Raw genomic sequence first — 18,214 nt, forward strand, 5'->3', positions numbered from 1 at the left:
TTGTTTTGTTTGTTTCGTTTTATTTTTGTTTTCTCTTATTTTATTTATCTTCCTTTTTGTTTGCTGTTATTTTCTTTATTTTTGTTTGCAGGTTAGTTTCATTTTGTTAATTCAGGTTACCATATTTGGTATTTAGCGAGCTACCCACGTTATTCATCAGGTGTATTCTATCATTTTTAGTTACTCATCATTCAAATTTGATTCTTAAACATTGAGGACAATGTTTCATTTAAGTTGGGGGGTGGTGGTGCAAATTTAGGATTTAAAATACTTGTTGGAACTCTGTGGCATATTTTCATGTGTCAATTTTTTTTTTTAATTTGCATCACAAGTGCATCATTTTGACATGTGTACTTATTTTCATTCATAACCATCTTCATGAGTTCACCAAACCCACCATAATTATTTTTTACTGAAGCATTCACAGAATGCTTAATGCACTCATCCAAGTTTTGTGGTCAGCTGGTAGTTTGACATATGTAGCTAGAGAACTCTTTTACTTAAGTATTCATGTGAGTTTTGGAGAGGATTGAAAGCCTACAAATGCAGTAAATTGTAATAAGCATTCATTGATCTGTTGAATTTGGTACTTCTTATGAAAATATTATTACATGGTTTGTGCTAAAATGGTGGATATACTTGAGATATGACGCATGTCAACTTAGGATCAACGTTTGAGCCTTTCAAGCTAACCCTTTCCATCATAGACCCCTAGTAGCCAACTTTGAGCCAATAAATACATATTGTTTTTTTCTTCATATACCTACATTATTTATACCTCTCCATATTGAAGTATAACCTATACACTGATTTTCTCTACTATTGTTACTTTCAAATGTGTACTAGATGTGTAATTCTTATTTTTTTTGCAAGGAATAAAAAAAAGGAGAGGGGGAAAATGAAAGAACATGAGTTACAAGGTATTCAAGTGAGTGAGTTTCAAAGGCAAAAATACCAAGGTATTATACCAGGGTGACATAATTGTTCACCAAATTATTAAAAAAAAGAAAAAAAAAGAGAGAAAAAAAGAAAAAGAAAAAGAGGCATTATTTGATGATTTGAAAGGTTGAAGAGTACATCAAGTGAGAAATGTGGTTTATTGAGAGGTTTAATAAGATTTCATTTGTATGTACTTGGAAGTTTTTGAATCATTTTTTTTTTTTTTTTTGTCATATAACCCCGAACCTAAACCATGTTACAACATTCTGTATTGACCGTTCTGATCCTAAGTAAGTTTTTGGAAAGGGTGGTAGAAGTCTCATTTATTAGTATTCATATTATTAGATCAATATTTGTTTGTTGCTTGTACATAATTGCCTAATTCCCCATAGAGTGTGTGTACACCTATTGTTAACTCTATAGAGAGAATCTTCACACGAAACACTTTTATACCCGTAAGGTATGGAGTTGAACCTTTTGCTTGAGATGTTCTTGATATTGCGTGTGTCAGGGCTTCTGGTTAGATAGATATAGTTTGGAACACACACACACTCTGTAGATTGCTATTGGTGGATTGCTTGTGATAGAGTTATTGAATTCCTATGATTGCTTTGATATGAGAATCTGGAAAGTATGACTTGGTGGCCTTTGTGTAGGATTTTCTTTTTGTTTTGGCATGAAAATTGCTAAGGACTAGCAATGAGTAAGTTAGGGGTTTGATGAGTATACGAAAGTGTACTCTAATACCCTATTATTAGACTAAAATGTTAAAATATGAATAAAAATTATAGGAATTAATTTATAGGAATGAATTTATTCTTTTATTTATTTTGAGATATTTTAAAGCACAAATTTTTTTATATTTAATTTTAAAGTTCATAAATTAAAGGGCATGTATTTTGACTTGGACATGGGACCAAAAGACATGGAGTAGCTTTATTCTTCTTGGAAGGCTAGCAAATTTGGACGGCACTTCTTTTAAGTTTGAGATGATTGATGGAAGATGAAGGTTGGATATGAGAAGCAATTTGTTGTGGAAAGGATTGCATGGAACTTTGAATATTTGACGTTGGCGTAAATGGATGGAATGCTAGTGGAGGGTGATGTCATCATGTTTTCAAAACTTTAATTAATTTTGGGATGAAGTGTAACCAACCATCCATAAGGTTCTGACTACTACGAAAATCAAGCTCCTCAACTTAAGCGGCTGCGTAACATAAGGCTACTATGGGACATATCGAGATTAGAAGAAAAAGTTGGGAGGCTTGAGGCACAATTACAAGCTAACTACCATTGCTTCTTTTTATTTGTTTTACAACATATGAATCATGTTTTTAATGACACATGCCACAAGACTTCCAAGGGGAGAAAATAACAGAGCGATTGAGAAATTAAAAATTGATACTGACGCTTGTAAAAGAGTGAGGTAGTGTGATGCGTGTGGACGTATATAATTGATTGTTGGCTACTCGTAAAAGGTTTTGCCTTGTTGGGACGCTCACACAAGATCGGGAATAAAGATTGGATGGTTGCCGTTTGTTCTATTTTTCTTTGGAGATTTTTGTTGTCCATTATATGTATGGGTAACTAAATTCTCAAGTAGGGTTAGAGATGAATTTGCATAGTAGATGGTATTTTTATTTATTTTTAATTATGTATTTGACTTTCAATTACTAAAACTCTTTTGTTCTATCATTCTCATTTAATTGTTGATGTTTTCTTCTCTGAATAATCATAGAATTTATTCTCTTTATGAATTCAGCCATACTTTTTCTATTGAATGGATTAACTCTTTGATTATGTTTGGATAAATTATTTATCTATATTGATTTAATTCTTTGCTACAATATCGCTTCCTGAGTATATTGTTGTCGTTGGATTTTCTCAATAATGATAATAATTTTCATATTTTAAAAGTGGTGAATGATTTTTTAAAAGGTTATATTTGGTTTAATCTTGGTTTATAAATCTATACATTCCGATTAAGAATTTTAGGAATTGAGTTGCCAATTAAGTTATTCAATGAATTAAAAATAATTAAAATGCCAAATTTGTGCAAGGGACTCTCGACGCTCTATTGTTTATCAAATTTGAATACTTTTTGCTTTAGTCACTTTGCTTCACTTTAATTTACATTTAAAATTAATTTTTGTTCTCTATTAATCATTTAATATTTTTCTTTAGTTTTTTTTATTCCTTTTACTACTCTTTTAATTTGTCTATCTGTGGAATCAACCCGCCAAAGCTGTGCTACAACTACTGCGTTACTCTTTGGGTGTAATCACTTACTAAGTACAACCGCTTCACCCCCCTAAGACACTATACAATGCAAAAACCGTGCCTGAACTTTTCCTCGGAAATGTGTTCAAGCTAAATGAATTACCGATCTCAATCATTTTAGACCGAGATAGTACCTTCACCAGTTAATTTTGGCAAGAGTTCTTTTGTCTCCAAGGGACTCAAATGGGCATGAGTACTGTTTACCACCCTCAAACCAAAGGGCAAACAGAGGTAGTAAACAAATCACTGGAGAACTAAGTAAGATATTTTACTAACATAAGGACTAGTCCTCATGGGTACTCCTAACAGAGTGGTGGTATAACTTTACCCCATACATCACATATCAACCAAGCTTACCCCATTTGAGGCTCTCTACAGATATCCACCTCCTCAACTCCTCAATTATATGCTAGGCACTGCCCGCTTGGAGGCGGTGGAAGTCAACCTCCATTCCCAAGATTAGATATTGCAATTAATGGGTCACAACCTGCACATGGTACAAAAACGTATAAAGAAGTATGCAAATTTGAGGAAGAAAGAATAAGAATTTGAATTTTGGGTATACCTTCGACTTCAACCATACAAGCATATCTCAGTATTCCACTGACGCAATCCCAAGTTGGCCCCCCATTTTCTTGGCCCCTTCAAGATTTTACAGAAAGTAGGTACTATTGCCTACCAGTTGGATCTTCCTCCTTCATCTCGAATACATCCCACTTTCTACGTTTCTCAACTTAACAAACAATTGGTAGCCAAAGTCACAACCATTCCTATATTACTGTCAACCAATACCTTAGGAGTTCTTGAGCCAGAACCTGAGGAGGTCTAGGGACGCCATATGACAAAAGCTAAGAACCAAGCATGCATAGAGCTCTTGATCCATTGGCAGGACAAAGAGTCGGGGGGGGGGGGGGGGGGGGGGGGGGGGGGCTACATGGGAAAGCTACTCTCAACTAAGGAGACATACCTGCATCTTATGGGAAATGTTCTCTAAAGGGGGTGGGTTTGTCATGACTCACAAGCTGCATGTGGCAAAGGTTGGAGATGAAGTTTCTTCAGACGTTGGAAGTCGAAAGGTATAGACAAGGAAGGATCATGGCGAGTCTCCCGTTATTGAGGTTCCTGCGGAGGTAGTCAATAATAAGGAGGTGGAGAGAAATGATGTAAGACTGGTTTGTTCTTCAATGTCGAAGGAGGTGGACTCGAGTTTGAGGGAGGTGGAAGTAGTTCCTTGTACTGAGGAGATGGAGGTTGATAACTTGCAGGACGAAGAGGTTTGCTTGGAAGAGGGGTCGATGTCTGATCTAGAACCAGAGTTACATGCGGAAGTCTTCCTGCAAGATAAGGAATATCACACGGAAACAGAGGATGAGGTAGGGAAGAGAAAATACCATAAGAGGCAATTTGAGAAAATCAGGAGTTCCAAGAGGGTGATCACTCGTGCCAAAATGTTATCTCAGTGATAGGGTCAATATTAGTTTGGAATATAAGGGGATTAGGTACTTCTAAGGGACGGTTAAAGAGTCTTCTGAATAAATGTAAGCCGAAGGTGGCAGTGCTGCTGGAACCATTTCGGCGTGTTGATAAATCTCAGATGTTTATGCGGATGTTTCATTTTGATAAGGTAATTACTGATGAGGATTTTGGTGGAAAAATCTGGGTACTTTGGAAAACTGAAATAGACGTGCAGCTGGTCAGAATGGGAACACAATTTGTGACTTTACGTATAGACGACAACTCTTCACATTTTTTGGATACTTTTATCTATGCTAAGTGTAATAGATATGAAAGACAGCTGCTTTGGGAGGAAATGAGTTCGGCTAGAATGGGTGTGGAGCCTTGTTTGTTTGCTGGAGATTTCAATATAATTCATTCGGATGTGGAAAGGTGTGGTGGTAGTTCAAGGACAAGAGCTGAAATGGATGACTTTAATAGATGGATTCACCAGGGCGGGTTGTTGGAAATGAATTCTCAAGGGAGAAAGTTTTCATGGTGCAATGGTCAACATGGCTTATCTAGAGCTTGGGCTAAGTTGGATAGAGTGTTTCTTGATGCAAAGTTACTGATGGCATTTCCGAATTCACAGTGTTCGTATTTATCAAGGTTAACGTCGGATCATTGTCCCATGTTTCTAGAATTCCTGAAAGATCATTTTTCTTATGGTCCCGCTCCATTTAGGTTTCAGCAAATGTGGATTGAGCACCCTGATTTTATTAGCTTTGTACAGATGGTGTGGGATGAACCAGCGATAGGTACGAGACTCGTGAAATTAGCTAGTAAACTGAAAAAGCTTAAGGTGGCTCTTTGTGAATGGAACAAGAGGGTGTTTGGGCAGACCAATACTCAGATTGCTATTCTTGAAGAGAAGGTTGAGGGTCTTGAGCATTCCCTGCAAAGTAATTGGGATAATGAGGTCGAGAGTGAGCTTGTGAGGTACTCTACTGAGTTGTCTACTTGGAGGCGAAGGGAAGATATAAGATTGGCTCAGATGGCTAAAATTAAGTGAGAATGGAAGGTGATCGGAACTCAAAATTCTTTCATGTTTGGTTATCCAATAAAAGGCATAGGAAAATTCATAAGTTGAGAACTACGGATGGGTTAGAGTTCAACTCACCAGAAGAAATTCATCTTAGTGCTGTTGAATATTTTTCGGAGTTCCTACAACGATCAAATCAGCCAAGAGAGTTGCCAGACTTAACTAATTTAATTTTGCTGGTTATTGAAGAAGAGGACTATGATCGGCTTAGTTGTGTCCCTTCGTTGGAAGAAGTTAAACAGGCTCTTTCGTCTATTCCTATAAATAGTTCTCTTGGGCCAGATGGTTTTGGTGCGGGTTTTTTTTATGAGCTGCTGGGAGGTGGTAAAAATGGATGTTTTGGGCGCTATCTCAGAATTTTTTCTATCTAAAAGACTTCCGAGATTTTATTCGGCTTCTTTCATTGTGCTTATCCCGAAGGTAGATGTGCCTTCGGGGTTTGATAAATTTAGGCCGATAAGCCTTTACTCAGTCTTCTATAAAATTTGCTCAAAAATTATTGTGAATCATCTGACAGGTTTTCTCCCTAAATTGGTATCTTTTGAGCAAGGTGCCTTTATACCTGGGAGGAGTATATTTGAAAATATTCTTACTCAGAAAGTGGTTCATTCATTGAATAGAACATCTCATGGTGGTAATATTATGATTAAAGTTGACATGGTAAAAGCATATGATCGGGTGGAGTGGAATTTTTTGCTTGAGGTATTGAGGTGTTTTGGTTTCCCTCCTCCATTTTGTGAACTACTTCATGCTTGTATTTCGAATGTATGGTACTCTGTGATGCTAAATGGAACGACGAAATGATTTTTTCAAGGGGTCGGGGACTACGTCAAGGGGATCCCCTTTCGCCTTATCTCTTTATCATTCTTCAGGAGGTACTATCTAGAATTTTAAAACATAGTTTTATGGAAAAAAAGATTGGAAAATTTTCTCAAGCTAGAGGCACTCCTCATATTTCACATCTTATATACGCTGATGACATTGTAATTTTTTTGAATGGAAGAAAGAAGTCGGTCAGGTAATTGTTAGGGGTGTTTGCAAAGTACGAAGATTGGTCAGGACAAAAAATTAATAAAGAAAAGACGGCTATATTTTATTCGCCAAAAATTTCATTGGTCCGAAAGAGAGCTCTTAAAAGGCTGACAGGGTTCTTGGAAGGCTCGTTTCCTTTTAAATATCTAGGGGTCCCGATTGTCTTGGGGCGTCTTAAGCATGAGCACCTGAAGGAGATGGTTAACAAAGTCTAGAACAAAATCAGTGGTTGGAAAATGAAAATCCTATTAGTAGGAGGCCGGTTAATTCTTCTTTGGTATGTGCTTTCTAGTATGGCTTTACATATTTTTACGGTGTTGCAAGTCTCGCAATCAATTATTAAAGAGTTAAATCGCATGATGAGCACATTTTTTTAGGGTGAGGTAAATGGCAAAGGGAAAAAAAAGTGGGTGGCATGGGATAGTATTTGTAAACCAATAGAGGAGGGAGGATTGGGATTGCGTAATTTGGAGGACATGCAAAAAGCATTGCATGTGCGGTTTGCATGGAACTTAATTCAAGGAGAGTCTCTGTGGGCTAGGTTCTTTAAAGGAAAATATGTGGGATCTTCACCTTGGTGTCTCATTGATAGAAAAAAAAGAACGAGGTTTTGGAAAATGATTGTTAAATGTATTCCTAGTGTCCTTAATAATGCAAAGTGGAGAGTTAGAGATGGGAACATTCTATTTTGGTATGATAAATGGAGAGATGAGGGTCCATTAATTGATGAGTTCCAGATAGTGGGTAATCCGTTACTTAAAGTTAAAGAGTGTAAATTGTCTAATAGTTGGGATGTGGAACTGTTGAGCACGATAGTGGGACAAGATAAGTTAGAGGAAATTATTGAGGCTTTGGCTGCTTGTAAGGAAGGGTCTGATGTATTGATCTGGATGAAGCATGAGAGTGGGAATTTTTCTACTAAATCCGCTTGGGATTGCATTCGAATACAAGGCTCTAGTATGGAGTGGCATCCTTGGATGTGGCACAAGTTGCTTCCACTTAAGATTTCAGTGTTGATGTGGAAAGCATGGAACAATGCTTTGAGCGTAGATGATCGTCTTCGACGTATTGGAATCCTGGTAGTTTCTCGTTGTGATTATTGTGACGAAGGTAAGTATGAGGACCAAAACCACGTACTTTTCGAAGGTGAGTTTGCAAAGGAATTATGGCATTATTATGGAGCTATCTTTGGTCTTCCTCTTGGTCTTACTTGGAGAGAGATGGTAATAATTTGGTTTCGACGAGCGTCCTCAGTATCTCAAGTGGGGATCATAGTGGGGCTTTTACCTTCCATTATTACTTGGTACCTTTGGAATAGAAGATGTAATGCTCGCATAGAGGGTAGTATTCAATCTATTAGTTCGGTCGGGCTTTCTATTAGAAGTTGGATACGTTTAGTAAGTCGAGATATGAAAAAGGTTAGGAAATGTTCTATACATGACTTACAGATTTTGAATATTCCGGCTTTGGTTTATGATAGGAAGTTTTTAAAGATAGTTGCTTGGCATAAGCCAGCTCAAGAGTGGTTTAAGTTGAATACAAACGGAAGTAGTCTTGGTAACCCAGGTTCTTCAGGAGTGGGTGGTATTATTAGAAATGATCGAGGCCATATGGTTTACACCTTCAATTCTTATATTGGTTATGGTTCTAATAATAGAGCTGAATTGTTAGCTGTTTTGCAGGGTCTCAAAGCCTGTAAGGATCTGGGGATTAATTTTGTGGAAATTGAATTAGATTCTCAAGTAGTAATCTTGTGGTGGAATAGGCGAAGGTGTGGGGTGTGGTACCTGGAAGATTTTTGGGAAGGGACTCTAGCACTTATGGATTCTATGGTGTGCATAGTTAGACATGTTTATAGGGAGCGTAATAAAGTTGCTGATTGGTTGGCACGGAGTGGTGCGACTGGATTGAACTCTGAATGGAGATTTCCCACGGATGTGCTTAGGTTGCTTCGAGGATTAATCCTTTTGGATTTATTGGGTTTGCCATCTTTGCGTTGCTGTTAGTGTCTTTATTCATGTGGCTTTTTGGTTGGATTGGTAAGATTTTATGCTTTTATATTTTTGAGTTAACGTTGATTGTGGTTTTTTTACAAGAATGGTTTTCTTTAGTATGTCTTGTCCTGATGTAATTTTCTTTTGGTAAGAGGTTTTCAATTATTTTGACACTTGGTTTAGAATCTTCATGCTTATCTGTATTCCCAGGTGTCGGTTTGTAACCACGGTTTTCCTCCGCCACAAGTGATGGTTTATTAATAAAATTTGGGACAAGGTTACTCATAGATAGGTGAACTTGGCTCTTCTACCAAAAAAAAAAAAAGGAAAGATTTCATCAGAGGAAGGCCAAGATTGGTCCATGCGTTTGTGTCTTTTTTTTTTTTATTATTATTAGCAAATTGTTAATTTCATTTGGACCATTGGATTGTTAACTATAATGGGCTTAGGGCCGTAAGGATTAGGATTTGGTTTATTTTATTTTATTTACTATTTGTTTTTTTTATATCCTTAGCCCATGAAGTAAGGAACTCCATTAAGGTTTCTAACAACTATATGTACAGGCGAATGGCTTGAGAAAAAAGTATTCAAAAAGTAAAATAATCTTCTATTTTCTTCTTTCATCTTCTTCTTCTAGGAGGTTCTCACCCTCGAAATGAGCTTTTGCATTATTTTAGCAAAAACAATTAAGGGTTTGTTCTTTACCCAAATTGCAAGAAAAAGCATATATAAATCAGCCATCATATGACCTAAAAACTCCCCCACAACTAGCCACACCAGGTTTCCCTTTGAGGCACCATCAACATTCAACTTATACTTGCCCAAAGAATGTGGGCTCCATTTGACTAGTAAAGATTTCAGCAACTCAAACATTGTGACCTTCATTAGGTGCATCTATTTGATTTTTAAATGTCTGGTTTAAACTATGGCTTGCTGAATAATACAAGTGATGATTGCTTCTTAATACTTTCAACCTACTTATTTTTTTTAGGAACAGTCTGTCTATACGTCAATGTTGCTATGTCATGTGATGGTCATAATTCATAGGTTTAGCACTTGTCCATGACTCAATACGAATTGGAATTAAAAAAAAAAAAAAAAACTCTTTCTGAATGAGGAAATTGGGGAAGGGTAATCCTTAAACTTGTGGCGAAACTTGAACTACTACTTCTAATATTTTATTTTCTTGAGCCTAAAACTGTTAGATCCCAAAATTTTGTGTCCTGTCGTACTATGAAAGAGTTGATGCTTGACTGTTCATATGTATTATTGAGCAATGTATGTCTCGGATTCAGTCCTTGAATTGGATCTGATAGAATATACAGAACTATTTTTTTTATGGTTTATTTGAATGGAAGTATTCAAGTATTGGATCCAAATGCCGTTTTTGAATTTCGATCTATAGTCTGGAAAGTATTACTCATTTATTCATTATGGCATTTAACGATGGATAATTGATTACATCAATTAATTACATATTTAAGTGTATTTCAGATTTATTAAACTTATTTGGTTCACTTTGCAATGTTATTTTCCTTTTAATTACGAAGTGTTTGGTCAAAACAAATTACCAAAAATTACTTTACAAATTGAAGTGGCATAATATGATGTAATAGATTATAATTTTTTTATTATAAAATAGATCTAATGTATTATATATAGGTACGCCTATGGGCAACCTTGGCTTTAGCTTGGTTGCCACCAAGACTTAAACCAAGTCACTAGCTGGGCGAAGCCTAAGGTGCAACCTTAGTTAGCCTTGAAGACGATCCAAGTGACCTGGGTTGCAAGACTGAAGCACTACTTAGTTTTGCATAGGCATTAAACTCCGCCCAGCAACATTTATATCGTGACCCAGGTTGTCCTGCTATGTTACGGGTGTTCTTAAAATCCAAGACAAATGTAGAAACAAAGAAGAAGAAAAGAAAAGAATTGAACAAGAAAATCAAGAATAAGACTTTATTCGAGGAAAATCCCACCTCCTTCTTACAATTCACATAACACTTCATAGATGATCATGTTCTTCCTTTCCTTCCCCTTTTATACAATTTACAAACGTAAAATGCCTCGTTTAACTAAACTATCCATATAGCTTAAGCTCACCATTTCATTAAATCCTAACACAGTGTTCTCACCCTTAGCTTCTATACTTCTTTCCTTTGCGATAATACTCTTCTTCCATAACTCCTATGCTCCTTTAGCATTTATGACATTTTTCCCTACTTCAAAACCTTGGCCACGGTAGGGATAAAGATCATGTAACTTCAAAACCTTGGCTGAACGGAGGCCAGCTTGGTCTCATCTCCACCCTTGATGGGCAGGTGCCTCCGTGTGTATGCCGGGAGATAGATTGGCCCTACACAACCACCTATCCTTGTCCAAACCACTACCCAAAACCAATCGAAAAATAAAAATAAAAAATCATCCAAAACCAAACTCTAGTAGAGAGAGTGAGAGACAATGACAGACGGTGAGGGTTTGGGCGAAGCCGCTAGAGGAAGAGAGGAAAGAGAAAGAGAGATGCTGGGGGGTTAAGTTTTTAAACCAAACCTAATAAGAAACGACGTCATTTTATCTTAAAAAATTGTTATATATATGTAAAGTGGGTTGGACTAGGTGGACAAGGGCCTAGCCTAGGCCCTGCCCCTGCATAGCTTCACCATACAAACCGGGGGGAGGAGATGCAAACGGACCGGCGGCAAGGCCCCGTCACCCACCCCTAGCTTTCATAGAGACTCCCAAGTACTATCATCTGGAAGAGTGCCATTCCACTTTTTCAACACCCTCAGTCATGCATGATCACCTACGTGTCTCATGTGCCTGTCCAATATAGCCATAGGTTCTGGTTGGATGTTCCTACCCTCTTTATTCACTAGAGATAAAGATGACAATGGTGTAATTTGCTGCCCTAATTTCTTCATGAGACAATATACATGAAATACATGATAGATTTTGGAAGAAGTTGGCAAATTGAGTCGATAAGCTATAGTTCCCAATGAGACAATATGCGTCACTGTCTTCTGTCTATATTGCTGCAATCTAAAAAAAACCAATCACCCACCTTAAACTTATTTTAGTCCTTTTATGGTTAGCAAATAATTTCATCCTTTATTGAGCTTTATGTAAATTCTCTTTCTACAGACTCATGAGCTCAGTCCTTATTTTCAATTGTTGATCAACAATAGCATTGATAGTAGTTACCCGAACATAAAAAGAAATTTTAGGGGAAGGTAGCCATATAATTCTTCAACTGAAGTTAGTCCATTAAAAGATTGGACTGCAATATTATAGCACCACTAAGCCATTGGAAGCCACAAACTCCAATCCTTTGGCATTGAACCAATGTAACATCTCAAATAACCCTTAATGAACTTGTTAAGAGCCTCAGTTTGCCCATCAATTTGTGGATGATAGGCAAAACTGAAGGCTAGTGTAGTGTCTTGTAACTGAAAAAGTTCTTTCTAAAAGGAACTAGTGAAGATAGGATCTCTATCAGAAATTATATACTTAAGCATGCCATGAAGTCTGAACACCCCAGAAAAGAAAACTTAAACCACTTTATCTATTGTATAAGGGTTTGATAATGGGAAGAAGTGAGCATGTTTGGTGAGTCGATCAATTACAGAAAAAATGACAGTTGATCCATGTGATAGTGGCAGGCCTTCAATGAAGTCCATTGAGATATTAGTCCATGGCTGGACTAGAATTGGCAGTGGTTACAACAAACCTGCTCGATGTAGAGTCTCATACTTCGTAGTTTAACATCCATCACACTCTTTAACGAACTTCTTAGTATCCCCATGCATTCTTTCCCAATAAAAATATAGAGTGGCCCTTTGTAATGTCGTATGATACCCTGCATGTCCAGCTTGGGTCTTGTGATGCATATATTGTATAGTTTTGTCTTTAAAAGTGAAAGATGGAACCACCACCGTTTTACCTTTTTCTAAGCAGCAATCGTTGTTACAGTGAATAATGTCATTTAGCTTCTTCACCATTATGGAGTCTCGAGTAAATGCTTTGAATTCTTTTGCGATAGTGAGTAACCGTGCTTTAATTCCTTTATCCACAAGCGGTTCAGGAAGGAGACCAAGGCTAAGGTGCTAATATGCTTGTCAACTTTTCTTGAAAGGCATTTGCTACCTTATTTTCCTTTCTCTTTTTATGCTCAATACTAAAATCATGCCCTATTAGTTTTATGATCCATTTTTGTTGAGCCTCAATCCCAACCTTCTGTTCTAAAAGGAATTTAAGGGCTTGTTGGTCGGTTTTAATCTTAAAATGTTTGTCCCAACAAATAAGGTCTCCACTTCTACATTGCAATGACTAAGGCCAGTAGCTCTTTCTCATAGGTAAAAAGAAGTAAGGTTCTACCTTTGAGAGTCTTTCTAAAGTATGCAATTGGCTGCCCTTCCTACATTAAGACAACCCCCAACCCAGTGCCACTAGCATCTCATCCAACTATGATAGCCTTAGAGAAATCAGGTAGCCTTAGCACAAATGGTTGTGTAATAGCCTGCTTCAAATCCACAAATATTGTATATGCCAACTCAATCCATTCAAAGGAGTTATTTTTCAACAATGATGTTAGAGGGGTTGCAGTGAAAACATAACCCTTAATGAATTTCTTGTAATAACCAGTGAGTCCTAAGAAACCTCTCAATGATTTCAAAGAAATAGGAATTGGCCACTCTAACATGGATGAAATCTTAGTTGGGTCAGTTTTAACTCTAGTACCTGAGATCAAGTGCCCCAAATAATCCACTCCAGGTTCCCAAGATTTGTAGTTAGACAACTTAGCAAACAACTTATGTTATTTTAAAATCTCCAGATCTACTCTCAGTTGCCTTAAATGATCAGAACATGAATGTTGTCTTTGGGACATCCTCCATTTTCACTCTAATATGGTGGTAACTAGATCTTAGATCTAACTTGGAGAATACTTCTGCTCCAAACAACTCATCCAACAACTCATCAATAACAGGAATAGAGAATTTATCTTTAATGGTTTCTTGGTTTAGAGCTCTATAATTTATACACATCCTCCAACTTCCATCAAATTTCCTCACCAAAAGATTTGGTGATAGATTTTGGAATAGGCAAAGAGGATTTGTTTTACTTGGAATAAAAGGAAAAAATGGATTCATGGAAATTTAATTACTAAATCACTTCCGAATGGTATACTTAAGATTCAATTAGATAATGAAGATTAGATTCTAGGTTATGGTTCAAGAAGGATTCCATAGTGCCTTAGGAACAATTATCACTAGCCCCCATTACAGATTTTAAGGCCCTCGTAGAACTCTAAATGTATTCTTCTTGTATCTTGGCCAATTCAAAAGCTACACTTAGGCTGATAGGGTTCAACATTCTTATTGATAAGTGGATTTCATCCTTCAATCTACTCAATAAACAACTCAATTTATGCTTTTTTGAGAACCCCTTCAACCTGTTAGATAGACTCAAATTGAGCCTTATAAACAGCCACCATCGAGGTCTGTTTAAGCCAAGTCAAGGCTTGCATGTGATCATCATATGTTGTTAGACCAAACCTGATTAGTAAGGCCTTAACAAATGAGTCCCACCTCATAACTGCCCCTTATCTGCATCATCTTGATACCATATCAAAGTCTCTCATTCCATATGGTACGAGCCCATTAGAAGCCTCTGTTTTGAAGGAGTTTGGTGAAATTCAAAACACTGGGTTGCCTTGAAAACCCAACCTGCTGCATTACTTCTATCAAAATGAGAAAAATCCAAACGTACTCCCTTTGGTAAAAAAAGCTTCTATAATCTTGAATCACTATTCTTCGTTCTTGAATTCCCTCACTAGGAGGACTAACACAATGATTCTCAATTAAGGTTCGTACCAGATTAGCCATTTGATCTAACCTATATGTAATGGCATGAATGGTCTTCTGCTGATCATCCAATTGCCTCTATATTGCCTCTTGCTGTCTTCGGTTACTCTCCTGGTGTGCCTTTAGAGCCGTAGAACGATTGTCTTCTACCATGAAAGGATTAGCCTCTCTTATACCAATTGTTATGGTTGTTCTTGAAATGCAAGAAATTGGAAGAAACATAGAAGAAGAAAAGAAAATAATCGAATAAGAAAATCAAGGATCGGACTTTATTCAAGAAAAATCTAAACTCTTTCATGGAATTCACATACGAGTAATGTTAGATGTAGTCTTAGGGCGTGTAAGTTCAACGCACTCTCTTTAAAGAAAAGATGAGTCCATTATTAAAATGAATGATTTTTCATGTTAGTTTTAGATTTATCCAATTTCTTCAAATGGAGTGTGCGATACTTGCACATCCTAATATTGTAAATATTATTTCTCTTCACATAACGTTTCACATACTCAAATATCATTTCTTCTTTTCCCGCTCCTTTTATACAATTTACAAACTCAAAATGCTTCGTTTAGCTAAAATGCCTTGTTTAACTAAACTATCTATTCAACTTGAACTCCCTGTTTCATTAATTCTAGCGCAACGTTTTCACCCTTAGCTTCTATACTTATTTCCTTTGTGATAATACTCTTCTTCTATAAGGAAATGTTTGAAGAATGAGATGAAAAATTTGTAAATATTAGTTAAATAATTTGTTAATAGTAGTAAAATGATTTGAGTTATGATGTTTTATTGAATTTTGAGAAATGATAGAGAAAAAATTGAATAAAAATATTATTAAAAATGTTGTTATAATATAATTTTTTAATATTATATTTATTTTTAAATTTGAAAAAGTTGGATTATTTTTTATGTTGTAATAATTAGATGAAAAAATTGAATATTTAAAATTGAAAAGTATTTATATTTAAATAATATTTAAGAATAAAATGAGATACGATAAAATGAAATATAATAAGATAAGACCTATTTCAAACAATCCATAACTCCTCTGCTGCTTCAACTTGTAGCTTCAGCATTCATGACATGCTGGCTAGCTCGGGTCGTTTCCAAACCCATTTTTTTTTCTTTTATTATTATTATTTTTTATTTTTTAAAGCCGTATCCAAACCAGTTGTCTTGCTCGTGTTAGGTTTTTAAATTTTGTTTTTATTTTTCTCTTTCAAATAACACTGTCATTTTTTATGAACAGAGTAGTAAACGGTATAATGAGAAAATGATAAAAACAATCCGAATTTGAAACTATCGTTTGGATGTTGAAGTAAATTAAATTGAGTTGAGTTGATAAATTAGAATATTATTTATTATTATTTTAGAATTAAAAAAAATTGAATTATTTATTATATTTTATATTAAGATTTAAAAAAATTATAATAAATTAAAATAAGTTAAGATAAGTTGTGTTTTCAAATGAAACTGATAACTAAATTCAAAATTAGAGTTAACGTTGGATTTGTCCGGTAAATCATAATAACTATTTTAATATTTAATTTCAATTTGTAGGGAGGGTTGTCGATTGAAGTGGAGTCGAGTTCATTTCTTAAAAGAATTTGGAATTCGAAAAAATTCCTGAAAACAGGAAAGGGAATAATGAATATATTAGAAGAAAACATTTAAAATATAATATTAAATGAAAAGGGGAAAACCCGTAATGAATCCCTGCCAAAGCTTCATCTTGATTCTTTTCGCTTTCTTGCAACTTCCCTCGAGAGAATCCGACCCAAACCATTCCATCTAGGGTTTCTGATCTGTCTCCCTCGCTTCTCCGATTGCAGCTCCTCCAATTGCGCGGAGATTTCGGTCAGTTTGTTTCTTGGACTGTCCTTTTTCGTTTTTGGGTTTGATTTTTATGGTATGAATGGACTGTTTGAGGCCTCAAGATCATAACAGTTGTCTCATAGTAGCAAGCCCGAGCTTGATTCGAGTGAGTTTTAAGAAAGTGAATCTTGATTCGACTGGACTTTACTTTTTTTTTTTTTTTTTTTTATAAGTAATTCGAGAGGACTTTACTTATCAAAAAAAAAAAAAAAAAAGCACAAGAAATTCATAAATCTGAGGAGGAAACAAAGAAGTAATTCCTCTGGCTCCTAAAACAAATCATACGCGAACAAACTAAGGGGATGGAACTTACTGAAACAAAGAAATGTGGGTAGTGCGTTCTAACTGTGTAGTTTCATCCTTGATTGAAAAATTGAGGGCAGTCCTCTATTCTGATTTCTCTTCTTTCTTACATACTTTTGGCTACCAAAGATCGAGCTACTTCTCTGTCATTATAGTGTCCTACCAAATGAACAACCCTATATTAGGAATTTTGTTTTTTTGTTTTTTTTCCTTTCTGAACAATTATGATCGTCTCTCTCTCTCTCTCTCTCTCTCTCTCTCTCTGTGCGCGTCTTCTCATCCCCCCCACCCCCCTTCTTTTTCTCCTTTTATCATATTATGTAATGAGCAATCCATGATTTGGTAATTTTGTTTCTTTTCTTTTCCTAGGTTTCTGTTGACAATGTGTTATCAGTATCTCGGCCCTTCCTATCATTGATTCATTTATTTGTTTCTCTAGTGTAGTGGGCAGGAGGCAAGAGATGTCAAGGTTCCATGTGGGAGGGAAAGTGGTGGAGAACGTTGATTTGTTGAGGAAGAGGCACTGGGCATGGAGATTGTACATATGGCCTTTTGCTATTATATATGTTGTGTGGTTAACTACCATTGTTCCCAGCATAGACATTGGGGACGCTACCATTGTTTTGGGTGGACTTGTAGCCCTTCACATTCTGGTCTGGCTCTTCACGGCTTGGTCCGTCGATTTCAAATGCTTTGTCCAATATAATAAGGTATGTAGTATCCCTCTATTCTTCATCAGAAAATTGTACTACCTAGATATTATAACAGTTATGATATTGTGTGTGTGAGATGACTCTTTTAAGTGTGTGTAATGTCTTTGGTGGAGAAGAAATTTGCTTAAAAATAAATGTTTTAAGTTTCTTGGTATTGTCTTTTAGTTGAAAGCATGCAAGTTTTTGTCACACGATTTTCTGTGTAGTACTTTGGAATTTTATTGCTCCCATTGTGGTTGATTCTTTACTTGTTTTTCTCCATTACCAATCAATAAATTTGGAATATTATTGGGGCATATTTTTGTAAACAGGTTAATGATATTCACCAAGCTGATGCATGCAAGATTACTCCGGCCAAATTTTCTGGTTCTAAAGAAGTAGTGCCTCTTCATTTTCGTAAATTAGTAAGTCAAAATTTTCTTCTTAAATATCTTTGATCGATTGTAAAGAAGTATGACAGGTATATGGTTTGGGATGTGAGATGCAGTGCATACTTATGTTCTCTTGTGTTTGAAGAAGTAATATTTATGGGAATAAAATTTAAGACGCACCTCTCCCTGCTTGTTCTGAAGAGTCATATTTTGGAACATTATGGATCTTGTTGCTTCTGATCTGTCTCTCTCTCTCTCTCTCGCCCCCTCTCATCATTGGTTGAGATTGTTAGCTTTGTGCAAACCCTTAAT

The 18,214-nt window shown here is 36.1% G+C and overlaps 1 protein-coding gene across 3 annotated transcripts in view; it reads left to right on the forward strand.

Moving 5' to 3' along the window:
• Positions 1 to 16,197: 16,197 nt before the first annotated feature.
• The window catches only part of LOC121243844 (probable manganese-transporting ATPase PDR2), a 49,059-nt gene continuing 47,042 nt past the window's right edge, over positions 16,198 to 18,214 (forward strand). The window contains exons 1-3 of one of the 3 annotated variants that reach the window (XM_041141911.1): positions 16,198 to 16,497; positions 17,258 to 17,528; positions 17,843 to 17,935. In XM_041141911.1, the coding sequence (XP_040997845.1) occupies positions 17,280 to 17,528; positions 17,843 to 17,935 (342 nt within the window). In that variant the 5' untranslated portion in view covers positions 16,198 to 16,497; positions 17,258 to 17,279. Of the gene's footprint in view, positions 16,498 to 17,239; positions 17,529 to 17,842; positions 17,936 to 18,214 lie in introns of those variants that run through there. The other 2 variants (XM_041141912.1, XM_041141913.1) reach the window with 2 other exon arrangements.

The sequence above is a fragment of the Juglans microcarpa x Juglans regia genome, chromosome 8S, assembly GCF_004785595.1.
Source record: "Juglans microcarpa x Juglans regia isolate MS1-56 chromosome 8S, Jm3101_v1.0, whole genome shotgun sequence".
In the NCBI taxonomy this organism is placed as follows: domain Eukaryota; kingdom Viridiplantae; phylum Streptophyta; class Magnoliopsida; order Fagales; family Juglandaceae; genus Juglans; species Juglans microcarpa x Juglans regia.